Consider the following 12,700-nt stretch of genomic DNA (forward strand, 5'->3'; position numbering starts at 1 on the left):
CCTGTGAGTCATTATTTTATACCGGCCACTGTCCGACATCGGGGCTGTGGTAATCACATCAGTTGAAGTGCAACTTTCACTACCTGTACTCGAAAGGAAAAGAACTTGAGCAGGACATGCTTTGCTCTTGGTTCCTTAGCAAGGTCCATATGTGCATATCGGCCCCAATCATCGTAATGCCCGAATCCATCCAGCGCACTCGGCAGAGTATACGTTTCATCAACTCCCTTGCATGAGCCTGGCTTTCCTTGGATACTGAGGAATTGATTAACATGATCACATCCGTTCTCGTATGTAACAACACCGAGTCAGAGACTAGACAGAAATCTGGATACAGGACTGTAAGACGGTTTTGACAAGGCAGCCAAGGAGCGCTAAGTTTCCTCCAACACGATGACACTCACAATTCCCTGCACATATCTTATATATTGCCATATACCTGAATCCCCTTTATACATGGCATAAGAGCATTCAAACAGATAGAAAATTAAAGGTTCCCAAATCCTGATGGTGTCTTCCGAATGGTCTCCGCCGTGGAGATATATATTGTCTCCGGCAAACAAGCACCATTCTATTAACGCGAACTGAGAAAAGCACACGCAAGACCGTACATACACGTCAATCTAGTCAATAAACCCAGAGACAGTGTAGAACTTAGCAATCTACACTTGCTACCGAGACTGTCTGAACGTTGGCAATCAGTACAAACTAATGTGAACCTGAAAACCTACCCATACACTAACCAAGCTTAGACGACCTCAGATAGTGAACAAGTAGTAATCGGCCTTGGTTTAAGAATTTAAGAATCTACCCTGGAGATGAGAGAACAAAGAAGAACAGCCTGCACTCTGGGAGCGTATATATCAGGGTTGAAGGACGACGGAAAAGGGCAAGGAAAGGAAGGGTATGGGGATACGATATTTGGCCCATGATCGGACCAAGGGCCACAGCGATGGAGAGTGAAGAATAGTAACAACGGCACAACAGACCAGGACGACCAGTAATGGGGTCAGAATAGGTTGACGGCGATGGAGGAAAATATACCGAGATGGAGAAGGAGGAAGAAAATAGGACTGGCAGACGAACTCTTTCGTGGAGAAGCAGTTCTGGAGACCAGTCAGAATTCATACTTAGAATACCAGGCTTCCTGATGCCTGTCTCCGGCATCATTACCTTTACTTCTTGCAGTCGAGATACTGTCTCTTGCGACTCCTATAATGTTCCATCTCCAGGAAATTACCCGGTGAGAAAACTCATTGCAAGAATTTTTTAGAAGGGAAGAAGTATGATAATAAAATCATTACTGACATATTCGGTATCGAGGATCTATAAACTGTTCGAAATCAGGACGGCACTTTGAGTACAAAATGCAAAACAAAGACGCTTTTTTTTATCAATTTTTTCTTCCTTCCATGGACCCAGGGAGATAATGGTATAAGCTCGTCAGAAATGCGTTTTGAGGATAAGATACGATACACATCGCCAGTTGCCACAAGAAAGCCATCGAAGGAAAAATGCTGAAAATCCAGACGTGGGGGGTCGTCTCCCCGGATATTCTGTCCCTCAAGCTATCACTTCATTCGTCATCGTCCGTAATTACAGAATCATCTCATTAACGCCGAAGAGACGTTCCTCTTGTCAATCGTAAGTCGATATGAGTATCCATGCACATGGCCGTTTAAACGGTGTACTTGGCCTTGGCTCTAGTGCTACCGCTGTGCGCGCTGTCCGTGTGTCCCGAGAACTCGACTACATCGGCTTCCTTCAGGCGTAGCACCTCCTTGAAGCGCCGACCGATGTTTTCCAGGATCTCCTTCCCTTGAGCGGGTGTCCGGCCGTTGTTCTTGTCGCCGGGAATGCTCTTGCCGACCGTCCGTGTCCACAGACCAACACGGTAAAATCCCTTGCGCACGTTCACGACCACACCCATAACCTCGTTGTCGCCATCGTTCTCGAGCGTCTCGCCGATAGCTGCCAGTTGAGCGTGCAGCCAAAGGTCATCGATCGGTACGGAGCGCTTGTCTTTGAAGGAGTATGACCACTTGCCACCGTGCTTGTTCTGGGGGTCTTCCCACTCTGGCCTGATGCCCTTCTTGAAGAGATGGTAGTCCGCCTTGAGGCCCAATTCAGAAGTCGGTGTGATGTTGTTCTATCCAGTATACCTAGTCAGTATAGGTCATCAGTCGGGTATATCGATAATGAAATGACGTACGTAGATACCCCAGAATTCCTCAACCGAGTTGAAAGTCACGACCTCTTTCAACAGGTCGTTCCAGTTGTCGCCCTGCAAATCAAACGGTGTTAGCTGGTCCCCTTACACCGCAGGCTATCGCACGTACCTTGCCACTTGGGGGCTTCGTGAACCAGAGAGTCCATTCGTGCATGAGTGGATGCTTCACGTTGAAATTTTCGGGGTCATGGAACACTGTAACAGCATCGCCATTTGTCTGCTCGGTCTTCTCGGTCTGCTCCTTCTGTTCGGTAGCGGCGCCAGGAGCGGTGTTCTCGTCGTTCACCGGTACAGGACCGTTCTCTGAGACTTCAGCCATTATGGTTGTGGTTTTATGAATCTGAGAGAAGAAAGAAAATTCGTAAGAGGCTCAGTCGAACGATCTTTGAGCTCGGGGAAGATGGGGGGAGAGAGAGATACGTGAGTTGTCGGAGGGGCGAAGAAAAGTCTTGGTGTGAGAGTCAATTTTTGACGGGGTCGCGAGGAAGGAGCGATCCAGAGGCGAAAGTCCGAGAGGGTAGACGGTGGAGGAGAATAGGTTTATGCGCGGGGATCACGCAGTCGTTTGTTGTCTGCTCCAGGCAGAATCACAGCGGTAGTCGTGTGTTGGCGGTGATGCAGTCTTGCGAAAATAATAAATGATGAAGTTTTGAAGCGTTTGGAGATGCCGCAGCTTGAAAGTGGCACTTTACCCTTTTGGGACTCGCCCCCTTTCTAGGCCTTTAATAGGCTGGCGCCCAGACCTGAACCCTAACAAAGCTAACAAAGAGTTGTTGTAAGAACTTCCAACTTATTTCCAAGCCAATTTTGATATCAAGTGATATCCTAGTGAATCTAGACGTCGATCTAGTATAGATCATCTACACTCATTCTATTCTAAGGCAAAAGAGAACCGAATCTAAGGTAAAATAGGAAGTTCGCAGGATGCCCCATGACCTTTTGAGAGGGGGCATTATAAATCCTTAAAGAACCCCATAACGACCAGCCTCATAATCCAAGCATCGTAAGGATCGTAAGCAGATATTGCCGCGATTGTACAAGGAAAATCTAAAACACTGCGCCCATACGATGAGTGAAAGAACCCTCCATCAAACCAGCAAGAGAAAAGAAACCGACCAAAAGATAAATGCTACTTGTACAGAAAGGGGTATCGTGACGCGCAATGCTGCAAATGATAAGAACATTATCTCTCGCCGCTGCTGATCAAACTCAATATGCAGTTCCAGCCTAATCCAGACATATTAGCGGAGTGAAAGCGAGAAGATTGAGCTGGACACAACTCACCTAAAGCAACCACGTTGACTACCAAGACCCGATACTCTAGAGGCACAATTGAGAAATTGACGCCCTGAACGAGAGGCCAGATAGTGAGGTTCGCCTTGTAACTGGGAAGAAAGCTGGTACGCCATTTCTCGATGGGGTCCGTGCCTTCCATGATTGCCATTGATGTCAGGAAACAGGTTAGGTGGGTAGGAGTAAAGAGGGCTTGGTCTGCGATAACGCGCGCAACTATCGTAGCTTTGTKGCTCTTCAGAACGACGTTTCGTTGAAGGAAGGCGAACCATGTGGTCGCGGCCGGTCCGAAGATCGCTAGATATCCTTGTTAGCAACAGACTCGTGACTAAGAATCGAGGAAGACGGGGTGTTCGTATTCCGTGTCCAGGAACTCACCTCCTCCATACAGCGCCATTCGTCCAGTTCTTGCCATGTCGTGCTTATTGAAGCCCTTGCGATCAACAGCTTGCTGCGCCAGAATATCTCCGCAACCAAAAAGCACCTATTCTTCTGTCAACCGAAACCATTTCGAGCGCCGCAGGGAGGGATCATACAGCACTTGTTACGCTGGCCGTGAGGATGGGCTGCTTAGCCAACTTGGTCTGATACCTAGAATAGATCTTAGCTCCGTCAATTGAACGGCGATGCCGTTTGTATGGAGACGTACCACCGCAACATTTCCGACGTAAAATAGTTATTTGGGAGTTCAGTTAATACCGATGGTGTTAGAATGAATTCACAAAGAAAGATCCTCTTTTAAAAAAGAGAAGAAGAAGAAGAAGAAGGCGACAATGAGAACTCCAAGGAAAAGAAAATCATGGGGGAGCAGATGATAAGTATCGAGACTCTCGCCGATAAGAGGATGGAGATTTAGTAACTACAGTGCTCAAAAACAGGAAAACATGGACAAATCAGCGCCACGCCCGCAAACTATTGGAGAAAAACATCACAAACATCATAAGGGGGGGCAGTCCACCCGTCACATGATGCGGGTCTGATCAGCTTACCGTATTGGGACTACCCGCTAGGGCATAGGGTTACCGCTCGTAGGGCTTGTTGGCTCGCTTAGCACACCCGCCAGCGAAATTTCCGTAGGGCCCAAAACAGCTGTGGATAGCGAGCAAAGTCAACCTCGACGTCGACAACCCCTCCGAACGACACCTCCCGTCCGTTACACCTCTCCCCCCGGTTCATTCTCAATCGCCATCAACATACAAAATGGCTGACGCTCCCCGTGGACGTGGAGGATTTGGCTCGCGCGGTGACCGTGGTGGTGACCGTGGCCGTGGCCGTGGTCGTCGTGGTCGTCGCGGCGGCGCAAAGGAGCAGGAGAAGGAATGGCAGCCCGTCACCAAGCTTGGCCGTCTCGTCAAGGCCGGCAAGATCACCAGCATGGAGCAGATCTACCTGCACTCTCTGCCCGTCAAGGAGTACCAGATTGTCGACTTCTTCCTGCCTAAGCTCAAGGATGAGGTCATGAAGGTACGAAACGAACAATTCCATTTGCGAATTCTTTTGAGAGCAATTGTGCATGATAAACTCGTGGATTATGGGAAAGAAAATGGTGTTCTCGAATTGATTGGATTGGGCGGAATCTGCGCGATGTACTGGGGCGTAATTGGCAGTTGCTGACGGTTATGAAACTATAGATCAAGCCCGTCCAGAAGCAGACTCGTGCCGGTCAGCGTACTCGTTTCAAGGCCGTCGTTGTCATCGGTGACTCCGAGGGTCACATTGGTCTCGGTATCAAGACCTCCAAGGAAGTCGCTACCGCCATCCGCGCCGCCATCATCATTGCCAAGCTCAGCGTTCTGCCCGTCCGGAGAGGTTACTGGGGTACCAACCTCGGTGAGCCTCACTCTCTGCCCGTCAAGCAGAGCGCCAAGTGTGGTTCCGTCTCCGTCAGAGTACGTTACGATCGAATGCGATAGTTATGTATTGCAGAATATCACATGTCTAACCGCAATTATAGCTTATCCCCGCTCCCCGTGGTACCGGTCTCGTTGCCTCCCCCGCTGTCAAGCGTCTCCTCCAGCTTGCCGGTGTCCAGGACGCCTACACCTCGTCCTCGGGTTCCACCAAGACCCTCGAGAACACCCTCAAGGCTACCTTCCTTGCCGTCGTCAACACCTACGGCTTCCTCACCCCCAACCTGTGGAAGGAGACTAAGCTCATCCGGAGCCCTCTGGAGGAGTTCAGTGATGTCCTGCGCCAGGGCAAGAAGTACTAATTTAGTGCTGTGACGGGATAAATTTGCATGACTGTTTTTGATCGGACTATTTTCCTACGGGTTCCAACTTTTTCTTTTTTGGCTGGAAGAACGGGGATGCTAGACAGGACTTGATTTCGATCACGCTCGGCTACGCTACTTATGGTGTCCATGGATGTATTTATCACGGGAAGGGAAAACAAAAGCAAAATAGCGTGGAGTCAATAAAGCTACCCATTCGCCAGTCATGACCACTAGCTTCTTTCCGTGAACAAACATGAGGAACCATCTTAAGTGCTGGATCATTGCCTTGTACGAGTAGTGGTGATCAAAGTCATTGGTTCCTTTCCTAGAACCGAAGCATACTTACCTGCCAACAAGGGCTCACCATGTTCGTAGATTGTTTCGACAGTGGAAGACAGCACGATAGCACGTGGTCCGATACTACAACTGCGAGGATCTGGATTTCTCACATCAAGCTGCCTGCTTTTAGATGTGGAACCGATATTGATCCACAGAAACTAGACGCTTTACGTATCACTTGCTATGATGTGGTGTAATAGCAACCCATGGACGCTCAAGGGTTGGATCACCCTCTCCTGTTTGGTTTCGAACGTATGCAATAGCCTGAGGAATAGATGGCTTGCATTTCTGACTTTGACAGCTCTTGAAGTTGTAAGGAAGTGTGCCGTGGTATGGTCATTTTTCGTTTAATTGAAGATATATATCTCTATCATCCCATCCTCTATCCCGCCATAACCTCTGAAGGATCGACATATAAACCATAATTTTCCTGTCTAACCCTTCTTCTCCCCCTTTTCCTTCGATATCTCCTTCGACACAACCGTCTAAACCGATCTTGCAGTTTTCGTTTCATTCCCAATCCCTATAATCCTGACATCATGGGCTTGTTCAGTAGTGCTGCCATTCTATCCAGATTCCATGTTGTCATCGCAGCTGACTAACCTTATATATTCTTCCAGGCTCTGACAGTGAGCAGGACCAGGCCTACGACCAACTATACGGTGGAAACGGAGGCAGAAAAGGATGTGATGTGGTTGCTGCTGCTGCTTCCTACGATGCTGCCATACAATACGAGCGGCATATTGCTAGAAATGGTCTGTTATACCCTGTCACTGCGTCATGCCTCATGATAGGAAAGATGTGGTTTAGTCTTGCAGAGGTATACTAACACGACCCGAGGTCAGCCTGCTACCCACGCTGAGGCTATGGAGCTTCTCAAAGGACTTGCGGGCGCGGCTGTTGACCATGTAATTGAGACTAGGGTCTTGACTCCTTGACTGAGACGAGGTTCTAAGACTTGGCTGAGCGTCAACTGGCCGAGGCCTCCTCTCAGGATTACAACTAGTTGTGTCGGAGCTCTTCTGTAGTAGTAAAAGGTCTGCATGGAACACGATCGAGTACAGTTCAACTCGTTGTCTCTCTCAGATGTCTATGTCCGCCGTGGATCAAGCAAGGCCCGAATGTGATACAGCCTCGACTGACAAACTGATGCAATGGTTTATAATTTGGGAATGGCAGAAGGGTCTCCTATTGCCCTGACACAGAACACAAATGGCATTCACTACCATAGCGCGCGCCTCACAGGAACACTGATCAAGGTCAGAAGCTGTTTTTGTTTCTATCCTTCGTCCCAAACTTGCCAGTACAAAGATCTCTCCTCCGGCCTTCCTTGAATTGTGCCATCTATCTGATCACTTTCCATCCCAGATCTCATCTTGATCTTGAGGTAGCCCTCAAGACCAAGCCTGAATGAGCACATCTCACTGCTGGAATGGAAACAAACAGAATCGAAGACTTCTCTTCGCACTGGAAAGCAACACTCCTTGGCGAAGCTTTCTGGAGAGACGCAGAGCGGTTCAACCAGCCCATCAACGACAGCATCGAAGCCAGTAAGCTCCTCCGCCTCCCTGCCCAAGTCTACCAACATATTGCAACTTTCGTTCTAGCAATGAATGCTCATGCGTTGTTAACATGATACTCTAGATCGCAGTTCAACTTTACATTTGAGGTTCCCTTTCAACCTGGCTCCTGCAAAACTCCCGCCTATCGAGGACGTTGCGAAGGAAGTAGAGGTTGAAAAGAAGCAACGCCGTCGCTTTAGCATGAGCGATGCGCTGAGTTTCAACTCGTTCTCCAACGCTCGAAGTTCCCTCTCTCAGAGCCGTCTCTTTGACTTTAGCAAAAGCTCGCGCTCGCGCTCTCAATCTCGCTCGCCAACACGAGCCCCGAGTATTTCATCAGAAACCCGCCGTCGGCGCTTCCGCACTCCCTTTAATATGGCAAGTAGCAGGAGGAACGAGAAGATCGAGTCCGTTCTGGCTACCCCCACCCCCCAGGAGCCAGGAACACCAGCAAGACCTCTCATATACTTCCGCGGCGGAGCAACCTGGAACCACCTCCCAAAGGACCTGACCGCATTAGGAATCGACGTCTTCTGGCCCGTCAAAGAGGGTCAGGACGTCGAGGAGAACATGCTCAGCATTGAAGAAATGGCCCCGCTTTGCCAGTTTCGCAACCTGCGCGTGCTGACAATCACGGGGATGATGCAGTCGTACCAGAAGTATATCTGGCAGGCCGCCTGGCTCAATACCGATCTCGAGGAGTTAGAGCTGGGGATGGCGCTTGAGCCTCGGATCCGCCGCAGGGCTAGTAAGAGATGGCCCTACATCAAGGGCGGCTGGATGCTCGATGAATCACATCACAGCGAGCCGGTCTACTAGTAAGCTAGCTACCCCTCGATTGATTCCAGAGCGAGACTAATATGGCCCCAACAGCGGTCACGCAGGCGATGGGACCCTCGACCCCAAAATTGGAGTCGGCGAGTACCTCGACAAGACCGCCATCGAGAAAGCCAAAGTCCGCGCCATGGTCATGGGCCGTACGCTGAACCGCCTCTCCATCAAGACCTTGACCTTGACCGGCTTCGTCGTCGACGCTGACCCATTCATTCACTGGTTTGACCCTAAGCATCTCAAATGCATAAATTTCAAAGATTTCTGCGTTGACGCCGGCTTCTACCTCCCCTGGCCGATGAGGAAGGTGGCAATCCATTACCCGCGCGATGTATCGACGGAGCCGGTGCCCGCTCGAAGGATCGACCCGCTCAGGGAGTTGAAGGTTATCGAGCTAAAGGGCGGGAAGAAAGTTGGGGAGATGCCGTTCCGTGGGTCTGAGAGCCTTAAACAGCTTCCTCTGCGCAACCCGTTCCGGAAAAAGAACTCTGTGAAGAAGCGAGTCACAGATGAAGAGATGTATCAGGGAAGAAAGGCTAATCATTAACACGAACGGTTATCTCTACCTCCGAGCAGAAACTACGGCCACCAGGGCCATTGCCCTTCTTGTTTTAGTAGGTGAGCAGTGCCGCCCTGAGCTCGCGCGACTGGGGTGAGGGTTTGGACCTACGGCGCTACGGCCCTCACTATCCTGAGTATCTTATGGTCTTAACTGGCAGGAAATGCCAATTTCTCAAGGTGAGGCACAGAGGCAATCTTTTGTTTTAGATTTCTTAGATTTTAACTGGTTGTTAAGCGTTCTCCCCAATTAGTTATACATAAGTCAGTTCGTAAGTCAGTCACTATACCCGAATTCGTCGTACCGTGGCGTCACGGGCTGCAGCCTTAATATTTCGTCCCACTCCTCTTCTGAAAGTATGGACGACAAGGCGAAAAACAATTCGCGCAAATTGTTCGTTCCTGGAAATCCCAGGGCGTCCAATCTGATGCTATCCCAGAATACAAGACCATATGGGCGAAAGGCGGAATAGCGTACGCATCTAAGAGGCGATAAATTATGCGTTTTGCATTGCCATAAACACTGTGTGCCTTGGGAAGATCGGCTACCAGACATATCCAGTTCTGCCTTGTCCCATTGCTCATCTGTCATTGATGTATAATGACTGCAGCAATGACTGAATTGCTCCGGAATTGAACCGGAGAGCAACCAGGAGCATAACATTCCACGCCCACCTGCCTGTTCATCTAGCCATTGAAGAAGAGTTGTTATCTGCTCGACCTGCCCGTTATTGTACATCCATAATATTGTTTTCCAGAACCCTTCCACATTGTCATCCAGCAATATCTGTGCTGGCTGACTGTCTGTTATTATAACTGAACATTCCGCGTGTGTCTTCTGAAGTTCATAGAAAAGAACAATACAGAGTAAACTGTGAAGTAAGCGTTGCTCCTCAAACCATGTTGCTGGTCCGATATCAAGAGGAACATAAGGAATTCCCTGAGGGCGTTGACTCCGGTCAACTACACTCCTCGTATTGATATACTTAGTCTTTTTGGGCAGTTGCTCCACCCGCAACTTCAAGCACCTAGCTATCATTAAATGAAAGCATGCATGAGCTATGCGTTGTAAACGGTTCATCAGGGCAAGGAGTTGACAAAGAATAGCTGACGTTGTTGACCTGGATATTGTCTTCTCCATTGGAAGCTCTCTCTGGGGGAACCGTTCTCTAACATATTGAAGGGTGCTTAGAATGTGTGTATATGACGCCTCCACTGGCTCTGCAGCTTCGTCATTCGCCTGCCGGGGCTGTAAATCTAAGGCTTGGGTCCAGATAAGGACCAAGAGCCTGACTGCATGCTGAACATGTGGGAGCAGGCCCCTTTCGCGAGCAGGGTTTCCGATAATCGCATCCACAATCACAGCGAACAGATCGGTATTCTCGTGGAGGAATGCCGCGACAACACGAGATGCATTATGCAATCTATACAGCGAGGGCAAATCTGTGAGATTCGAAAGAATATTTTGTAGGACGAACCAAGGAAGTCGGCCGAATGGATCCATCCCTCCCGAGTGGATATAGTGTGATTTTCAAATTATCAACCAAACTGTCGCCGACTAGGGAAGCGGACTTGGCAGCGAGAGTGTCAATTGATAATTGCAGCGATAGTCTAGACAGGAGATGAGAGGATGTTGAGTGAAATACTGAGTATGCCTCTTAAGCGAACGCGGATTTAAGCTACTCAGATAAGCGTCGGTCCTCTTTCCCGATTGGGAACACAACTATGTCTACTCGAACGGCGACTCGGAGGTGATTCTCGGCAAAGCGATCAAAAAATACAACTGGAGTCTGAAGAGGCTGCATCTGCCGTATGTTGATCTGCTGCAGATCCACCGGTTTGATCCCCTGTGAAGGAGACGATGGAGGCGCTGCATGATGTTGTCAAGTCGGGCAAGGTGCGGTATATCGGGGCGTCGTCGATGTGGGCGCAGCAGCTGTTGGAGCACCAGTATACGGCGCGTATGAACGGGTGGACCGAGTTCATCTCCATGCAGAATTTCCATAACCCTACCTAGGTAAACTTGAAATGAGAGATTAAAGAACCCGATCTGCTCGACCTATCAAATGTATTATACATTCTTATTACCATCAATGATCATCAAAGCCAGGTAACAGTTGAAGCGATTAATCGCGGATACATTCCACACAAAATAGCAATTCCTCAATGAGAGAAACAGACACTGATGTACGCTCTCAAAAACCTAGCCCGCCTTTCTTGCCCTCACTAGTGAGGCCCTCGTAATAAGCATTCGTCGCACTTCTGTGCAATTGGTGCTGAACCCACGGCTCATTTGATTCACGAAGCATTCAAGCTTTACGCTCCTTCTTCCTCGCTGATTCGAATAGCTCCTTCGTTTCCGATGCCATTCGACCAGAATCCGTCAACATAGAGAGATCTGAGAAGAATTAGTCAGACATACGTCAGGTATGAGTATCATGCGAGACATCTACTTACATTCCCTGAGCGCTGTCGTGTGCGAGGATCAACCAGTACCCAAGTAAGCCCTGAGTGAAGATGTCGTATATGGCGAAGATAATGGTCTCGGTATCAACGTTCATCTTCAAAGCCAGGCCACCAGCCGCGAGAGCACTAAATATGTCAGCTACTCACTTTCACATTCTCTCAGAAAAGGTGTCACATACATTGGGTAGAGCACTTTGACAATCAAAGAGACACCCGACAAAGACGCAAAGAACCGTCTAGTCTGAGCATCCTTGTTATTCGCCGCCTTGCCTCCATTGATTGCAATATGGTAAACCGTAGTCAGGTATCCCAGAGCGCTGACAGTAAACCAGACCCATCTGCGCGGCGTGTGGCCCACGAAGGTGCCAAGCAGTCCGGAGCCCAGCATAACATAATCAGCTGCAATAGCGACGAGTAGATGCGCGCCAGGAAGGCCCGATACCAACGCCAGGTTGATCAGGCTGAGTGGCTCGGTGATGAACCAGTTTACGTAGCGTAGCCACATAACCTGGCGGAAGTAATCCTGCGTGGTGTCGGGGACATGCTTGTGGGTGTGCTTGAAAGAGTCGTGTTTCCAGGCCATGCCGCTTCCCGTTGCGAGGGCAAGGTAGACGATGAATGAGACGGTGGTCATGATGGCGACCAATGTGTGGAAGACGCGCTTCGACTGCGATATGTGAGTCTCGATCCTCGATTACCACAGTTTTAGTACATACCAACGGCACCCGAGCACTAAGTGTATAGAAGACCAGCGACGAAAGTCCCATGAGAACCGTAACCACCCTGAGCCTATTAGCCATGACTTTGGCGAAATCCGTCAAATAGATGCATACCATAATGTCCGCTTGCCAGTGGTTCCAATTTCCTGGAAGATAGGAGTATCGCCGGGGATGACGGTAGGTATTGGAGCTACCGATGAGGTCGCAGTAGGCAAGGGAACCTTCGTATGAGACAACATCGAGTCGAACATCTTGAATAGTGCAAATTCGCGGTAATGCCTCCAACTGTGTTCTTCAGTTTCGAGAATTATGGCGCTTCCGCTCTTTATAGCTCCAAAGAGGGATGATCAATATCCGATCCGATCTGGCACTGGATAACCAAGTTCGATGATCGACACGTCAAAACGAGATTCACACCCCGCTAACATCAATTTAAAGAGGAGCTTTCGTAGTACGATTGTCGTCATTTTGCCCGCGTTCGTACTCT

At 49.3% G+C, this 12,700-nt stretch overlaps 5 protein-coding genes across 5 annotated transcripts; 2 read left to right on the plus strand and 3 right to left on the minus strand.

Moving 5' to 3' along the window:
* Positions 1 to 1,678: 1,678 nt before the first annotated feature.
* Asppvi_010666 (eukaryotic translation initiation factor 4E) lies at positions 1,679 to 2,549 on the minus strand (the record flags this gene model as incomplete). The annotated part of the gene is made up of 3 exons (XM_043306505.1): positions 1,679 to 2,149; positions 2,213 to 2,284; positions 2,340 to 2,549. 3 exons carry the CDS (start codon positions 2,547 to 2,549, stop codon positions 1,679 to 1,681), a joined length of 753 nt encoding a protein of 250 aa, XP_043162440.1.
* An 864-nt stretch (positions 2,550 to 3,413) lies between these two features.
* On the minus strand, positions 3,414 to 4,183 carry Asppvi_010667 (Mpv17/PMP22 family protein; the record flags this gene model as incomplete). The annotated part of the gene is made up of 5 exons (XM_043306506.1): positions 3,414 to 3,457; positions 3,515 to 3,820; positions 3,902 to 4,007; positions 4,060 to 4,114; positions 4,173 to 4,183. The coding sequence occupies 5 exons, from the start codon at positions 4,181 to 4,183 to the stop codon at positions 3,414 to 3,416; spliced, it is 522 nt and encodes a 173-aa protein (XP_043162441.1).
* A 540-nt stretch (positions 4,184 to 4,723) lies between these two features.
* Positions 4,724 to 5,735, plus strand: Asppvi_010668 (40S ribosomal protein uS5; the record flags this gene model as incomplete). The annotated part of the gene is made up of 3 exons (XM_043306507.1): positions 4,724 to 4,987; positions 5,155 to 5,412; positions 5,478 to 5,735. 3 exons carry the CDS (start codon positions 4,724 to 4,726, stop codon positions 5,733 to 5,735), a joined length of 780 nt encoding a protein of 259 aa, XP_043162442.1.
* Positions 5,736 to 7,509: 1,774 nt separating this feature from the next.
* On the plus strand, positions 7,510 to 9,017 carry Asppvi_010669 (uncharacterized protein; the record flags this gene model as incomplete). Its single annotated transcript, XM_043306508.1, has 3 exons — positions 7,510 to 7,627; positions 7,722 to 8,457; positions 8,513 to 9,017. 3 exons carry the CDS (start codon positions 7,510 to 7,512, stop codon positions 9,015 to 9,017), a joined length of 1,359 nt encoding a protein of 452 aa, XP_043162443.1.
* A 2,327-nt stretch (positions 9,018 to 11,344) lies between these two features.
* Positions 11,345 to 12,464, minus strand: Asppvi_010670 (opsin family protein; the record flags this gene model as incomplete). The annotated part of the gene is made up of 5 exons (XM_043306509.1): positions 11,345 to 11,426; positions 11,486 to 11,620; positions 11,674 to 12,161; positions 12,211 to 12,277; positions 12,328 to 12,464. 5 exons carry the CDS (start codon positions 12,462 to 12,464, stop codon positions 11,345 to 11,347), a joined length of 909 nt encoding a protein of 302 aa, XP_043162444.1.
* Positions 12,465 to 12,700: the final 236 nt, after the last annotated feature.

Source organism: Aspergillus pseudoviridinutans, assembly GCF_018340605.1.
Source record: "Aspergillus pseudoviridinutans IFM 55266 DNA, scaffold_8, whole genome shotgun sequence".
NCBI lineage: Eukaryota > Fungi > Ascomycota > Eurotiomycetes > Eurotiales > Aspergillaceae > Aspergillus > Aspergillus pseudoviridinutans.